At 59.9% G+C, this 16526-nt stretch overlaps 1 protein-coding gene across 4 annotated transcripts in view; it reads right to left on the reverse strand.

Annotated features, from left to right (window-relative positions):
- UNC93A (unc-93 homolog A) overlaps nucleotides 1-16526 on the reverse strand; it is a 41106-nt gene that overhangs the window by 1761 nt on the left and 22819 nt on the right. For all 4 annotated transcript variants that reach the window (XM_042940299.1, XM_042940297.1, XM_042940295.1 and 1 more), the window contains 5 exons: nucleotides 16273-16502; nucleotides 14652-14777; nucleotides 10316-10527; nucleotides 8380-8515; nucleotides 7251-7382 (listed from right to left, as the gene is read on the reverse strand). In XM_042940299.1, coding sequence (XP_042796233.1) covers nucleotides 7251-7382; nucleotides 8380-8515; nucleotides 10316-10527; nucleotides 14652-14777; nucleotides 16273-16502 — 836 coding nt within the window. The remainder of the gene's footprint in view (nucleotides 1-7250; nucleotides 7383-8379; nucleotides 8516-10315; nucleotides 10528-14651; nucleotides 14778-16272; nucleotides 16503-16526) is intronic.

A 16526-nucleotide genomic window follows, 5' to 3' on the forward strand; every position in this document is an offset into this window, starting at 1 on the left:
GGGGGGGGGGCGATTCCAGGACAAGAGCTGCCTCTTCCTCTTCGTTCCTTCTGGTTATTGCCCAGAAGTCCCCCACCCCGGGTGGGAGTGGAGGTAACACAGGACGTGTAACCAGAGTAGAAAGCGTGAGACAATAAGTAGACCAACGTGTCAAGTGTAGTCCTGTAGCTCGGGTAGGATGAACGGACTGCCCTCTGCCCCCAGCCTCAGTGGGGCCAGACGTGATCTGCGCCTGTTATTCCTGGGGACAGCGGGAGTCTGGGAAGTCGTGGGGACTTTCCTGGGACCGTCCTTCCCTTCCTGCACGGCGGGCAGCTGTGCACGGTGGGAGAGAGAGCACACACGGAACTCTCACACACCTCCCTTCCCCGGCTCCCCTCCTTCCCTTGCCCTTTGCCCTGTTCCCTCTCCCTACATTCTGCAGGGGAGGGATGGAGGGAAGAGAGGCCTTCCAGCACCGCGGGGAAGGTCGGGGGCCAGCAGCAAGGTTTCCTGTGGCCCTGCCTGTGAACATCAACACCCAGAGGGTTTTTCTTGGCATCTGGTTACTCGGCTGTCCACCTATCACGGGAGGGACTCAGGAGGGCAAGGCCACCGGCACGATACAACGTGAGAGGCACATTATGAACAACATACGTGTGTTTGGGACAACAGGAGGCTGTTTGGAAGGCTCACAGGAGGTGCCCTTGTGGTCCGGGTCTGCGAGACGTCCATCTTAGTACAAGTTCACCCACAAAGAGAGTCTGATAACAAGACCTGGGAGTTAGCAGTTCCTCAGGGTATTTTGAAGATTTCTCGTCTTCCTATGGATGGTCAACAGATTCAGGAAATGTGCCCGTCACTCATCCTTAGGCAAATGCAAATCAAAACCGGGATGAGATATCATCTCACGCCTGTCGGAATGACTAAAACCAACAACACAAGAAAGCACAGGTGTTGGCGAGGATGTGGAGAGAAAGGGACCTTTGTGCGCTGTTGGTGGGAAAGCAAACTGGTGGGGCCACTATGGACAACAGTGTGAGGTTCCTCAGAAGTTAAAAATAGAACTACCTCAGGGCGCCTGAGTGGCTCAGCGGGTTAAATGTCCGACTCTTGGTTTCGGCTCAGGTTATGATCTCACGGTTCATGATATCAAGCCCCAACATCGGGCACAGAGCCTGCTGGATTCTCTCTCTCCCTCTCTCTCTGCCCCTTCCCCGCTCGCTCTCTCTCACTCCCTCTCTCAAAAGTAAGTAAACATTAAAAAAAGATAGAACTACCCTATGATTTAGCAATTGCACTGCTTGGTATTTACTCGAAGGGTATAAAAATACCGATTCAAAGGGATACAAGCACCCCGACGTTTATGGCAGGATCATGCACAAGAGCCAGATGACGGAAGCAGCCCAAATGTCCACTGACTGACAAATGGATAAGGAAGATGTGGCATGTATACAATGGAATATCAATCAGTCATAAAAGGACGAAGTCTTGCCATTTACCACGACACGGATGGAACTAGGGTGTATTACGCTAAGCGAAATAAGTCAGTCACAGGAAGACAAATACCATAGGACTTCGCTCGTAGGTGGAATTTGAGAGACAAAACACACAATCATAAGGAAAAAAGAGAGAGGAAAACCGAGAAACAGACTCTTACCTACAGAGAACACACTGATGGTCACCAGACGGGAGGTGGGGGGTGGGGGGAGTAGGAAGGAAATCCAAGTCTGAGACACCAGGGCTGTGAGTGGCAGGTGTTTCCATGTTCCATGGCCAACAGGTATGGTGGCCCCCTTAGTAGGTACAGCGCCAGAGCAAACACACCCCAATTTCATGAATATTCTAGTGACACGGCCACTCTGACTTTAAGCTAATGTGTTTGTCTGGAGGTTGGCATCTTTAGATTTCAAGATTAAATTTGAGTCTGGCGGGTCCAGGCTGACCGCCTATCAAGGTTCTTCTCATCCTCAGTGACTGATGTGATGAGAAAAGCACTTTATTCTGGAGGCTTCCTCCCCCAGAGCCATAACTCCAGCCTAATCATGGGAAACATCTGATAACCCCAAATGAGAGATAGGCTACCAAATGCCTGACCGGTATTCTTCCGAATTGTCAAGGTCATGAACAACAAGGAACAATGAGAAACTTTCACAGATCAGACAAAGGAGATGTGGCAACTCAACGCGATAGGTGCCCTGGATGGGACCCTGGGTGGGGGCCTGGTTGGGGGCCCTGGGTGTGGCCTCTGGGTGGGACCCTGGAGCACACAAACTAGAGAAAACCAAATAAAGTCTAGAGTTTAGTTGACTCATGTACCAACATTACTTTCTTAGTTTTGACAAGTGTTACCACGATTTTGTAAGATTAGCGTTAGGGGAAACTAAGTCAACGGTATACGGGAACTCTCCAGACTGTCTTTGCAACTTCTCTGTGAGCTCAAATGATTCCAAAATAAAAAGGTTACTTAAAAAGAAAAGGAGCCTTTCTGCCAGCCCCATCCCGCCCCAGGAAGGCGCCGGTGGGTGGGCGCGGGCAGAGGCTGACTCCTGTCCTCGCATGAGGCGTGAACGGGTCCTGGGGCCGTCTTGTTTGCTTGGAAAAGACAGGTTAAGTGAACTGGGCACATAAGAGCTCACGTTTTCTGTGTTCATCAACCCAGAACAGCCCTTTGGGCGGCTAGCAGGGCGAGGGAGTATTTTTAGCCCAGACGTTCTGAATCTCAAATGCAGCGCACTGGTGTGTGAGGGTTGCTATAGCAACGGCACCTGTCTTTCCTGAACCGTCAGGGTGAATGAACAGACGGGAACAAGTGGCCCAGATCGAAGGTTCTGCGGGAGCCTCTGGAGCCCCGGGGGATGTCCAGCATCGGGCTGCACAGCCCCGGGAGGGCGGCCGGGTGGGCCAGGCATCTGGTTTATTCTGCGTCAGTGTTTGAATTGGGAAGCGACGGCGAGAACACAGAACCGCATGCTGCCTCACGGATCGGGAAAGGACGGGCTCGCCTCACGTATCGTCTCAAACGACAGACACACGTCCAGGGACAAGATGAGAAGTCCAACTCGCTCTTTCAAAACACAAGAGAGAGCTGCTCTTGGCGGGGGCCGTGGCGGCAAAAGCTGACCAAACTTCCAGCCTTCATACACACAAAGACCGCGGGGACGCTCCGTGCTGCCCGGCCGTGAGTTCTAGGCCAGCCTGGTGGAGTCAGCCTGCAGGGGACTCGGGGAGTGAACCATCGCTCCCCGCTGAGGCCCCTGCGAGCTCAGACTCCAAAAGAAAGTCTTAAATCATGAAAAGAACAATTTTCCCCCGCAACCAGTCTCTCCTTGAAAAAAAAAAAAAAAATAAGTTTGTGCCTGTGCAAGAAGACGGAAATAGCTCATTTTAACTCAAGGCAGTCCTTCCTCCGGCCATCCACCCGGCCGCTCACCCGCGAGACCTCGCCTGACGTGGTCTGAACAATCGGGACGAGGCTCGGCCTCAGTCTCCCGCGTCCGAGGCCGGGAAAGGAGGGCGAGAGCCGCGATTCCCGTGTCTCGGGGGGAAAGAAAGCCAAGCATTTTTGCCCCAGTCGCCTGAAGCAGCTGGAGGCTTACCGTAAGGAGTGTCACGCGGCATGCGGCCCCTCCCCCGGTCCCTCGCCTGACCTTTAACGTGCAGACACGAAGAAAGTCCCGAGGGGTCAGAGACGCCCGCAAGCTGGCAGTAACACGCCCGCAGTCGCCCACCCCTGCGTGCGGGTTCGCTGGGTGACGTGACCTGTCCCTGGTTTACAACTCGGGACCGCCAAGAACGCTAACGCCAGTGTCTGTGCGTCCTTCCTTCACTGGCGCTATGGGGACAGTAGACAGGCCGTGAAGCCCGAAGCCCTTAAACGCAGCAGGGTCCGCTCTGTCCGAAGACGTTTTTCAGCTGCCCTGTGAGCTGACAAGCACACAGGTCGTAAGGAAGGGGCCACCGCGGGGTCCGGAGGCCGTGAGGGCCGAGGTAGTGGCCGCAGGGGCAGCAGCCGGCCTCCCGCCCTCGAGGAGTCAGAGGATGGGCCCGACTGAATTTCTAGCCCCCTGCTGTTTCCCAGGTCAAGGCTGGGTGGTCGCATCTCTAGGGGAAGCGGCTCTCTTCCTGGCCAGTCCTGGGCCCCTGACACCCCTCCCCATCCCAGGCTGTAGATGGGTCTGTGGGAAACTCGGCTGTCATTTTCACCCACTCCCCAAATCTAAGCCCGCGGTCACGTGGCTTCCACCCCTGCCGCCCACGCCCCTGCTTCCCTCTCCCGTCCCGGCGGTGCCTCCCAGGCCCCTCGGCTCTGGCTCATCCCATCACCGCCGACAGCTGACACGGGAGCCCCCCTGACGCCCCAATCGCTCGGCTCCGGCTGACTCCCACATCAGGCCTCCCTGGGGGCTGGTCGAGCCCCCTGCTCAGATCTCCACGGGGCCTCCTTGGCCACCTGCTGGGCTCCAGCCACTCACTGTGCAGCCGGACCCGCCCCCGCTGCCCCTGTCACCTGCAAGGTGACCTTCGCTTCCCTCCCACGGGGGGTCCTCCTGCTCAGCGGGAGTGAGACCCTCCGTGCACAGCCTCCCGCCCGGAAGCCTTACGACCAACGGCCCAGCACGGCGCGCCCCTGAAGTCAGGGCCAGGCCCTTGGACCCCTGTGCCACGATGGTCCCCTCCTCTGCTGTGTGTCTCTCGCCACCCATCCCTGTGGGGCCTCGCATCCTACAGACACCCATCACCCTCAGCCCGACCTCTGGTGGCCTCTGTCTCAGGCTGCACCCTGTGTGACCTGGCAAGTGCCGTGTCACTGCCTCCTGGCCTGTGTGTGTGGGTGGCCAAGCCTCGGGGACACCAGCTGGCTCTGCACTCGCTCCCGGCCGACTCCAGAGATGGTCTAAAGGAACGGCCGGGGCTCTGGGTGGCAGCTCCAGGCCTGGGCCCCAGTCCTAACTCTGCCCTCGGGGCCCGGCCCTTGCATGTGACCTTGCCTTTCTGCTTTGCCCCCCCCCCCCCCCGGCTCCCCGAGTGTGGGTGACAGTGAGCCTGCCCGTGGGCTCTGTCCCTGAGTGCCTTCCCAGCATCTAGCATGCAGTATAGCTCACTAAAGCGGCCTGTCCTGGCTGTCCCCGCTGTCCCCGCTGTCCCCGCTGTGCCCTGCTGTCCCCGTTGTCCCTCACTGTCTCCCGTGGTCCCCGCTGTCCCCTGTTGTCTCTCCTGTCCCCCACTGTCCCCGCTGTCCCCGTTGTCCCCACTGTCCCCTGCTGTCCTCGCTGTCCCCCACTGTCCCTGTTGTCCCCCACTGTCCCCTGTTGTCTCTGCTGTCCCCTGCTGTCCTCGCTGCCCCCCACCGTCCCCTCTGTCCCCATTGTCCCTGCTGTTCCCGCTGTCCCTTGCTGTCCCCTGCTGTGCCCGCTGTCCCCCACTATCCCTGCTGTCCCCCACTATCCCCTGCTGTCCCCACTGTCCCCCGCTGTCCCCACTGTCCCCGTTGTCCCTGTTGTCCCCTGCTGTCCCCACTGTCCCTGGCCAGCTCTCTGTGAGAACTCTGCTAACTCCTCTCCTCGGGGTGACAAGTCCTCCTGTGGATCTTTATTCCGACTTCCTTCCTGTGGTTCCCAAAGGGCGGCTGTCCTCCTCAGAGCCAGGGGGACACCTCTGTGCTCCTGTCCCCCTGTTCCTCGTCCTCATGCCCTCATTCAGCCGCCTTCCCCTCTGCTGGCCCTTCCCTCACTCTTCCCCTGACTCGGATCTAGACGCATCCTCGTGAGTGTGGACCTTACACAGAAGCACCTGTCAGTGCTGAGAGCCCCCACCCGCGTCCTCTCTGTGTCTGTGCCCCCCGCCGTGTGTCTGCCCTTCCCCCCCATCCTGGGACGCTGCTCCCGAGGCCACAGGCCCTGCCCACCCGCTGGCCCGGCGGCTCCCGCACGCTGTGCATTCTGTCCGGAAGCTTGGCCTCCTCACCTTCCCTCCCCTCCTGCTCTGCGCAGCCACGGCCGCCTCCTCCGTGCAGCTCTGTGCTGTCTTTCCCGAGTTAACACCGCAGACGTCCGTCCCTCCGTAACCTGACGGGGCCGGCCTCGTCCTTCCCGGGGTGAGCGCTTTCTGCTGAGCGAAGCTGGACCCTCCCCGGGCAGCCTGGCCCCCGTCGGCCCCCAGCCTCTCCACTCCACCACCCGGCATCCTGGCCCAGCTGTCCCCTCAGCGTGTCCCATCCTCTGTGGCCACCACACCTGTGTCCCCCAAATTCATAGGTTGACCCCTAACCCCGAGGTGACGGTGTCAGGAGGTGGGGCCTCTGGGGGGGCGATTCGGTCACGAGGCGACTCCTCGTGAGCTGGACCTGTGTCCTTATGAGGGGTCTCCAGAGAGCCCCCCTGTCTCTTCTGCCACGTGAGGACACAGCTCTCTGAACCAGGAAGAGGCCTCCGCTGTCTTGGTCTCAGACTGGCAGGCACAAGACTGCGAGGGGTGGATGTCTGCTGCTCACGAGCACCCAGTCTGCTCTGTGGCATACCTCTCGAGCTGCTCCGGCCTCCCCCTGCCTCCCGAGCTCCCCTGGCCTCCCCCGGCCTCCCCCTGCCTCCCGAGCTCCCCTGGCCTCCCCCGGCCTCCCCCTGCCTCCCCCTGCCTCCCGAGCTCCCCTGGCCTCCCCTGGCCTCCCCCTGCCTCCCGAGCTCCCCTGGCCTCCCCCACCCCCCTGGCCCCCCAGGTCTCCCCCTGCCTCTCAATCTCCCCACCCCACTGACACCGCAGCTCTATCTGGGGACAATCAGCCGGGGCCTGGCTCAGGCGTGACCTCCAGATGCAGCCCCCACTGATCGCCTCCCCACCCCCGACTCCGTTCTCCCAGAAAGCAGAACCCGCAGTCCCAGTGCCCTTGCTTGGAGGCTGTCACGGTAACCTGCCAGCTCGTCCACCACGGGTATCACACAGCCATCTCCCCATCTGGACCGAGGCCGCCTTGAAGGCCTCTCCAGCCTCCTGGGCCCGGCACCGGGCACGCTCCTCAAGCAGAAAGCCGGGGAGGGACCACCACTCTTAGAAGGGAAGGGAGCTGTACCCTTGGGTGATTCTCGTCTTTTGCACCTCGGGTCTGAACCGACGCTCAGAGGAAGTCCCTCAAGTCCACGGAAAGAACCTGGAGCGGGCCTCCCACTACCCCCCCCGCCGGGCACGTCATCTCCCCAGGTGGCCCCGGCCGCGGGGTCCTCTGCCACCGCCTGCCCCCCACGGCCAGGCCAGGCGGGAGACGCGGGGGCGCTCACCGTTGTTCTGCGTCTGCCAGACGGCGTCGGACACGCCCCAGAGGCCAGAAAACACGAAGAACACGGCCAGCTGGCGGGGGTGAGGCTCCCACAGCAGGAGGGCGATTATGCAGCACAGGTGGGTCACCGCCCCTGTGGATGCAGAGGGGAAACCGCCGGGAGTGAGGGCTCCGAGTGGTTCCGGAGTCTCCGTTTGCCGCACTGTGTAAACGTTTCCTGGGAATGCCCCAGACCCACGTCCTCGCGTGGATTCTGACACCGGCCGGGCCGGCTGGCCCGCGTGTGTGCCCTCCAGAGTCCAACTGCCACGTGCCCAGCAGGGTGACCCCTCTGCTCACCGCAGGCCTCCCCTGCGTCAGGCACCGTGCGGGGCGTGTGCCCTGCGCCTGGCAGGGGGGGCCTCTGTGCCCCGGCCGGGGAGACCCCGAAGTGAGGAAGGAGCCGCCCCCCGAGTGGTGGCGGCCTGGGGACGGCACCGCCCTCCCGAGCGGGCAGGGGTGAGAACGGAGGGGCGGCCGGAGCTCCCAGGCTCACTCCTCCTGGCTTTACCCCAGCGGGCCCTGAGTTCTGGGCCACGGTTTGTGCACACGCCCTGCGGCGTCTGTCTCGACGAGGCGGTGAGACATGCCTCGTGACAGTCCAGAACCTGCTGTCGCATTGGAGACGGGTGCATCCGCGCTGGCTGTGTGGCCCGGGGGGAGCCACCACACTTCTCTGTTCCTGCGTTTCCTCATCTGCAGAGCGGGCAGTGCCCCCCCACCCCCCACGGGGCGCTTGCCAGGATGACCTGGGAACCTATGCGGGTTACTCCCACCAGGGGCTGGCAAACATTTACCGTTTCCCCTTCTGGCTGTGTCCCCGCTGCCCCAGACGCCTCAGACCCTAAGTGGGTGGCCAGGTGACCGTTGACGCCCGTAGTTCTCGTTATTCGCGCCGGCCGCCGTGTGTTTCCTCTGTCCTCCCTTCCCAAGAGGGACAGAGGCGGACGCGTCTTTGTGCACCGCGTGAGGACAGGTCGCCTCCTTCAGGGAGCCTCCCCGTGGTGCCCCTGCACCATCGCTGAGCGGAACACGCCCTTCACCCCGCCGGCCACCATTCCCGCCCGCGTCTGGGAAGCGTGTCCACGTACCTAGCGCGTAGAGGGCGGCTCTGCCCGTCTTCTGGGAGAGCCTTCCGTACAGCACGGAGCACAGCGAGTTGGTGGCCGAGAAGCAGATCATCACGTAACCAACAAACCGGATCCCCAGGGCGCAGGTGACGTAGGACTGCAGGACGAAGCACAGGGGACGAGAGCGGGCGGCTCGCGGGGGTTACAGCGTGACGGCCGCCAGGCGGGACCGGCCTGGAGCCTCGTGCTCGAGCCGGGTAGGAAGTAACAGGGACACACATCTGGACGGGGCTCCCCTCACGCAGCCTTTGCCTCACGTTGTGTGTTCTCACGGACCACGGAGGCGCCGCTTTGGGCCGATCCTCGCGGATTCGGTCGTTTCTGCACGACAGCTGGAGGAAGGCGTGGGGAGCCGTGAACGGGCAGAGCCCCCGGCATTCTTGGGGCGGCGAAGCCGCTCTGTGTGCTACCCTAGTGTCTTACCCCCGTGTCCTCGCGTGTCTGCCCCAACCCACGGCGTCCAGCGCCAGGACGGCCCCCGACGGGGCGGTGACGGGATGTCATTGTTGGTTCTGGCGCAGGAGGTGGATGATGGGGAGGCTGCGTGGGGAGGGGGCAGGGGGACTCGGGAGCCTACACCGCCTGTGGTTTTGTGCGAACCTACGACAGCCCTGGAAGCAAACACCTGATGGAGAAGAAGTGAAGAGAACGCAGCGCATCTCAGCCGAGGCGAGAACAGGAGTGCTCCCGCACGAGGCCGTGAGGTCCCAGCGGCTGCGCCCCCGGCCCCGGTGCTGCCACCGCCGACGCCCTCACGCCCGCACCCACCACTCCGGTCCCCGCGCACAGCCGGGACAGACACACAGACACGGGCTGCTGCTTCGGACGGCACAGGCGGGGGAAGAAGGCCGGAGGTCAGCGGCAAGGCCCGTGGGAGGGGCCCTGACCAAAGGCCAAGGGACGGTTCCGTCATCTGTGTGGACTCTCTCGACCCCACCGCCCTCCGTCAGGGCCGTCCCGGGAGCAGGGTGCCAGAGGGGACCCGGGACGCACAAACCCCGCCCGGAACATACGCAGCCTAAAAGATACTGCGGTTTACCTGGAATTCGGATTTAACCTGGGAGGGGGCTTGTGGCGGGCACGAATTCGGAGAAAATTCCGGATTCCGGACAAGGAAGGGCAATCCTCGGGGAGCACCCTTGGGACTGGCTCCCCAGCCCCTCGGAGCCCCAGCTCCCACCCAACCCTTTCTGGAAGAGGGGGTCTCCAATGCCCACCGTCCCTGTTTGAGGCAGCCTTTCCGTGGCCCCGGGAGGCTCCTCAGGACCCGACACCACGTGGCAGGGAGCTAGAGAGACAGCAGCTTGGTGAGCGTGCCACGAGGGAGCGAGCTGGATGGGGGCCGAGCCTTCCCGCTGGGCCCGCCCCAGGGCACGGCCTCCCTCTGCTGGCCTGCCCCACGGAGGCCTGCCCTGCGCACAGAAGGGGGCGGGCAGTGCGTGGGTCAGGCATCTAGGGCAGGACAGGGTGACAGGCCCGAGAGCCACATCCATCTCCGGATTGAGACGCATCATTTGAAAACTGGCCCGAGGGGGACTTCCAGGTGTTATTCGTGGATTTTATGTTTTTCCCTACTTTTGACTCTAAACTACGGGCAGTGTCGGGTGCAGGCGAGCATCCCGCAGGTGTTCTGTGCGATGGCTCGCGCATGACCGGGGCCCCCTTCCCCCCCGAAGACACATCTCGAGGGACGCATGGTCCCCGGAGGTAAGGCCCGGCCCCGGGGAGGCGGGAGTGACCTAGACCACGAACACAGCTCTCCTCAGGCTGCGAAGGACCTGGCGTCCCCCCACCCTCGGGAGCCCCGGCCCCCGCCCGGCCCCGGGGCAGGCGGCCCTGAGACCCACGAGCGCAGGTGAGGCCGCACAGGGGCCCCGCGCGCCGCGCTGTCTCGTACCCGGGTGTAGTCGCCCGCGAGGAAGGCCTGCTCGAACCCGCTGTACATGGGCAGCAGCACCAGGAGACGCAGGCGCTTGTCTCCAAGGAGCCTGAAGGTCGACAGCAGGGTGGACCAGAAAGGCGGCCCCTCGTCTCCTTCGCGTTTCCTCTGCGCATCTTTGATGGGTTCCAGAAACACGGTCACGAGCAGGACAGCCAGGACGCCGCTCCCTGGAGGGAAGACAGAGGGCGCGAGGCCGAGGTCCGGGACCTGCCTGCTACTCACCCCCCATCTGCCCCCTCCTCTCCTTTGGGGCATCCATTCGGGGCCAGCAACACAAACTCCTCGGTGCCCTTCCCGAGCGACCACTCCCCTGTCCTGACCCTCAAGGAACTCCCACTGACGGCCAGTCTCCCTTCCCGGGATGGCGAGTCGCGGCGGTTCTGGTTTGCTGAGTTTCGTGTCTATTCCGGCATCTTTACCCGGAAGCCCTGGGGGGCGAGCTAGGTGCGTGAGTGTGGCGCCTCCTGAATGCGATGGGATAGCGCGTGTTTGTAGAGTCAGGTGGCAGTAAGGTGCCCTAAGGAGGCAGATCCCCCAAGGGGACCGGCCGAGGGGAAGGACGGAGCAGAGCTGCGCACCTGCGGGCTTTGGGTGAGGGAGGGCGCCGAGGGGCGCCGTTGCAGGAGGGGTGCTGTGCCCCAGGGCCGCGGAAGCCCGGGACCCGGGCGGAGGGACTGCGTGGGGGGCGCCCCCTTCGCGGTGGGTGCGAGTGCGCTAACTGTGCAAACGGGTTTTGTTCAAGACAACTCTTCATCCCCACCCCCCCCGCCGTGGGGGACACCATGTGCCTTCGTGATGCCCCAGTGGTGACCGGACCTCCGTCTGCACCACGAACCCACCTCGATACCCGGATCGAGGGCTACAGCTCACTGACTATTGTTCACACGGACACCTCTTTCCTTCCTGGTGGTGTGGGGTCCGCGCATACCCGGTTTTCTCCTCCCTGGCTCAGTGCTAAACTCGGTGCTCTGCGAGCCACAGAGGGACTCGGGAGCCGGGAGGCTTTTTCCGTTTCTCTGAGGGGCCGCCGGGGATTTGTAGCCCGATGGCTGAGGCCCGGCAGCCTTGAAGGGGACTCGAGTTATTTCTTTCTCTGTACTTGGTCTCAGCGTCCGCCTGCACGGTGCGCCGGCCCGGTGCTGGGGGAGCGCCCGGCTCACGACCCGCCCCCTTCCACGTTGTCGGCAGAGATGCCGGACCCGTCCCCACACGCCCCGCACACCCCGGAGGTGCCGATCTACTTCTAAGCCTGGTTTCTGTCATTCAGCCGCTTTCCCCTGGGCCGAACACAATCCTCTCTCCCCAGGTCGGGGCAACTCCGCATTCTGACGACACTTTCCGACACACGGCGCACGGAAGTCTGCTGAACTGCCGTCCGAGGTCGTGGGCGGTCACTACCTGTCCCCTGGAGACCCGGTGAGTGCCACCAGTCAGAGCCACGTGCAGGGGGCCTCTGGGCATCTCAGCTGTGAAGCGGTTTCCAGAGCGGTCCACGCACAGGTAAGGCGGGTGTGTAGCCACGTGGAGGAGGCGTGCCATCAGCTCCCCACTGACTGGGGCCACGGCCTCCGCCGTGGGCAGGCGCGTGAAGCCATCGGGACACATGACTCCCAGGACGAGAGCCGCGGGGCAGCCCTGCGGCTGGGTCGTGGTATGGAAGCCACGTGTTTACTAGGAAAAATCACACACGGTCCAGGGCCGCCCGTGACCCAGAACCTTCTCAAGGGGCGTGAACGTGCGTGTGTCGCACGTCTAGTATACTGGAGGGAATGGCTCCGAAAGGAATTTCCTCGTGAGGACAGAGCTCAGGGATGGCGGGAAAACACTCTGGGGAGGCGGAGTTCTTTCCTTTGGTCCGTTCTTCTCCATTTCGGTTTGCTTTGTGTGTGCGCGTGTGTGTTTCTACGGTAACACGGCCTTGCTCACAGGAAGGAGACCCATGAACCCCTGCGTGAGGCCAGGGTACGAATAATCAGAGACGATTTCTTCATGGGACACGTGCACAGTGCCCGTTTGACACGACCATCTGGACTGCCACTCCCTCGGGCCCCTGGATGCCGCGGGCACGAGTTCTGGGTAACGTCGGGCCTGGGGCAGCAGCCAGAGACCTGCGGGAGGGGACTGAGGGCCGCGTGCTGAGCAGGGGAACCTCACGCGGGGGCTGAGGATGCAAAAAACGCATTTTCCACGGCCTGTGCTGTTCCTTGGGACCAGGGCAATGCAGGCCGCGGGCCAGTTCCTGCTCCTGGCTGCTTTTGTATGTAAAGTCTTATTAGAAAACAGCCTCGGGGCGCCTGGGTGGCTCAGTCGGTTAAGCGTCCGACTTCAGCTCAGGTCATGATCTCCCTGTTCATGGGTTCGAGCCCCATGTCGGGCTCTGTGAGGACGGCTCGGAGCCTGGAGCCTGCTTCAGATTCTGTGTCTCCCTCTCTCTCTGCCCCTCCCCTGCTCACGCTCTGTCTCTCTCTCTCAAGAAATGAATAAAAATTAAAAAAAAAAAGAAAAGAAAAGAAAGCCTCGCTCTTCATTTACATGTTACCTGTGGCCTCTCTTCCCGCCAAAAACATCACTGAATAGTTGCAGTGGAAACCACTCGGTCCTCAAGCCTAGAATATTTAGTGTCTGGCCGGTGGGGGAAAAGCTGGAGCGCTGCTGTTTCGCAGACGGGGGGACAAACACGCAGTTCGGGGTCCGCAGAAGCTTTAGTTTTTGTGGTTAAACGCTCGCTGCCCTTTACTCTTCATTCTTCCTGCGGATTGGGGCGGGGGTGGGGGTTCTCACAAGGGCCGGCTTCTCTGCCCACGAGTTTTCTGTATTTCCAAAGGACGCTAATGCTGGAGTCTGTCCAGGAAAGGAGTCTACACCTGTCCAGACCGTCTAGCACAGCATCAAGGTTTTTCACGGTGGGTCACGGCTCGTCCCACAACTGTCTCCGGCTCCTCTGTCCCCTCCAGGGCCTCGTCCGCCGGCCACACCAGCGCCTCTGTGCTTCTCTGCCTGTAGTGCCCTCTCCCCTCTCCCTCTCTGCCTGGTAAGCCTCTCCTCGTCCTTCGACACCCGCTCGGTACCACCGCCTCGTCAAAGTTGCCCTGGACCCCAATCCCCCGAGAAGACGTGACCACGTGTCAGCTGGAAACCTCGTTCAAAACACGTGCATCGAATTTCTGTTAGCCGGATACACATCTTCTCCTGCATTGGGCTCTGAGCTTATCGAAGGTCCTGAGTTACCAGTTTCAGGACCGGAGAAAGTCCACGTTATGGCGTGGCACTCGCTGGTGCTCGCTCCGCTTTGCCAACACCAAGTGGCTGTTTTACAAGTTCTCACTCAGTGACCTCTGATCTGGAGGTGACTTTGCTGGCAGCTGATGGTCTCAGCATAGGGACGGATTCTGACGGCACACGCAGCCTTGGTAACCTTTGATCCCATTAGGATCCTGGACTCAGTCCCACCAAATTCAACATATTTCAGACCCGTGATCTTTAAGAAGGACAAAGAATAGATTTAAATTCTCTTCAAATGGTAAAAACAAACAAACTGACCCAGCCAACACAAAAAACACTACTCTAAAAATACCCCCTTTAATTATAAATCTAGTGACTCTAACAGGGAAGTCATTTAGAAAATGATTCACATAAATATTTTGCATTAACATGAGCTTCTAAGGATAAGAACCAGTAGAACAATGAACTCCCTTTGGGCAGCCATCTTTCCATGAACTTCCAATGTGTGCGTCCTTCAGCTGCATTGTGACCAGTAGCTGAGAACCCTGGGGTCTTCCTGATTGGAGAATGGTCGCTGCAGGAAGGACCCCGGCCCCACACCAGCAGGAGCCATTCAAATATATTCCTCAGAAAAAGATGACAACTTATAAGGTTTTGGATTTCCAGGGTCACTTGGACATAGTTGACACACAAGTAACCAATCCATCAATACCGTGGTATACCCTGGTCCTATCCAATATGATAGCCATCGGCCCCACGTGGCCATCAAGCATTTGCAATGTGGCTGTTGTGACTTAGGAACAGTATTTTTAATTTAGGTAGTAAAAATATAAATAAACACATGGGGCTGACGGCTACAGAACTTTGCAGAAGAAAAATGACTCTGTCATCACGGGAAACTCTATTAGATAGCCCTGGTCTGTTGCAGTTGATTTCCTACGAAGAACACATCGGTGCAAAGCTGAGCACACTTTACAGGAATGTTGGTACGTTGGGAAGATGCTCTTTCTCGACCCAGGGAAGAGTTAGGTTTGCTTCCCCTGGGACTCGGCCCGCCGTGAGCACATACCCGTGTAGATGCCCAGCAGGGTGTAGATCAGCGTCTGCGAGGGTCGCTGGGTGCTGTTGGTGGACGCTGTGGCCATTAGACAGTCACTGGCCCCACAAGACAGGAGCTGCTCCTCTGGGATGGCCTCTGTGCAGTCGGAAGCAAAAAGATGACAGGAGAACGTGGAAAACTGATAGGACAAGGGGCATGAGGATTCGAGTGTGCGGCCAACGGGGGCCTGGACACCCCAGGGCCAAGAGTCACGATGGGTCAGAGGCACGAGACACGGGTCTGTTTGCCCAAGTGCCTCCAAATACACTTCCCCCGGGCACGTGTCCGTATACATGATTTTAAGACACACTGCACAACAGCTAGTCGTATTACTTTCCGGACATAATGAAAACATCCAACATTTCCGGACTAATCAAGAAGAAATAAGGTGCTTTAGGCTAGGTGTCAGGACCACTGCGTTCTCTTTCACACTCATCTGTAGTGGTTCCATGACCTTGGGCAGGTCGCTTTGGCCCTCTCCTGAATGCTGGTTTCCCAATCTGCTAAAAGAATAAAATGGGCACCACCAGGGGCTCCCAGACCGTGTCAGAGTCTCTGGAGGAGGCGGACGTCATGGAAGAAAGGACATTTGTCGTGATACAGATGTCATCACATGGAGTGCCGCGAGTGCCCCTTGGCTGGTGCGCTCGCCGGGCCCTTGGAATGCCTCGCTCCTCGGGGTCTGGGTCCCGGGGTCGCCTGGAGAATTAAGCTCTCTTGCCCGAATGGCTTTAAACCTGTCCACTCCATTTCCCACCGGTCATGCTGTAGAGACCGAACCTTAGTCCCAGTTTCTGTTGGATTATTGTTGACCTCGACAGCAATAATGAGTAAAAACGGGTGTCTATGACCTGCTGGTTTCCCTTCTCCATGCACTTAGCAAGTGATGGCATCACATGAGGAATAGGGGAAGGGGGATTTGGGAGTCCCCCAAAGGCAGGACTTCATAGGGGATGGCAGGATGCAGGTCCAGGACAAAGAGACAGAAATAATCCAGATAGCAGTCAGGAGTCAGGACCTCTGCCCACCCCCATCAATAAAGGTTTCCTGTAAGAATTGAAGAGATTTATTTCCCTCTGTCCTTGGTTTAAATCTTCAGACGTCAGAGGGCGCAGGCATAAAACAGACCCACACTTTACATCCAGATGAAAACGTGGGTTAAGACATCAGCCGTCAAATGTTCAAATCGGTTACGGGACAACAGGTCGTTTGTGGAGCATTTAAGACATTGGATAGTGGATCAATTCAGTGGGACAATAAATCAGTCGAGGCTGTTCTTAGTCTAGAAGGATAGTGATGACTCCAGGAACCCAAGGTCCACTGGCAGTGGCCCTCTGTTCTCCCAGGACACTGCTCTGGGGGGCTCCCCCTGCCCACGGAGGGCAGGGTCAGAATGGCCAGGGCACTTGTGGACAAGACGGACACGCCCAGACTCCCCCAGGGAACAGATGGGGACCAGGGAAGGCTGGGCACAGGCAGTTGAGAACCACGTCTTTAGGTGATTCACCTGCTCTAGTTGTGGAATAAAGACACGTGTAAATGGGATGGGGGGCCCTCTCGGGGGTCATCACGGAGCCCCGTTTCCTTTTACCTTGACTGGGTGTCTGGCCAAACACCAGAGATGAGATCAGGTTGCCCCACACCCCGGACGACTGGAAGATGAGAAAGAAGGTGCCGAAATACTGGTTCACCACGTCTCTGCCAACTTTCCCCGCCTTCTCTGCTTGCGTGTTTCCCATGATGGTGAGGTACGTGCCCTGAGCGGACCACAGCGGAGCTGCTTCCAGACCCAGCAGTATGGAGGTCGGAACCAAGGTGAACCTGTAAAATAAAACACAGACAGAC

This window comes from Panthera leo, chromosome B2, assembly GCF_018350215.1.
Source record: "Panthera leo isolate Ple1 chromosome B2, P.leo_Ple1_pat1.1, whole genome shotgun sequence".
Classification (NCBI taxonomy): domain Eukaryota; kingdom Metazoa; phylum Chordata; class Mammalia; order Carnivora; family Felidae; genus Panthera; species Panthera leo.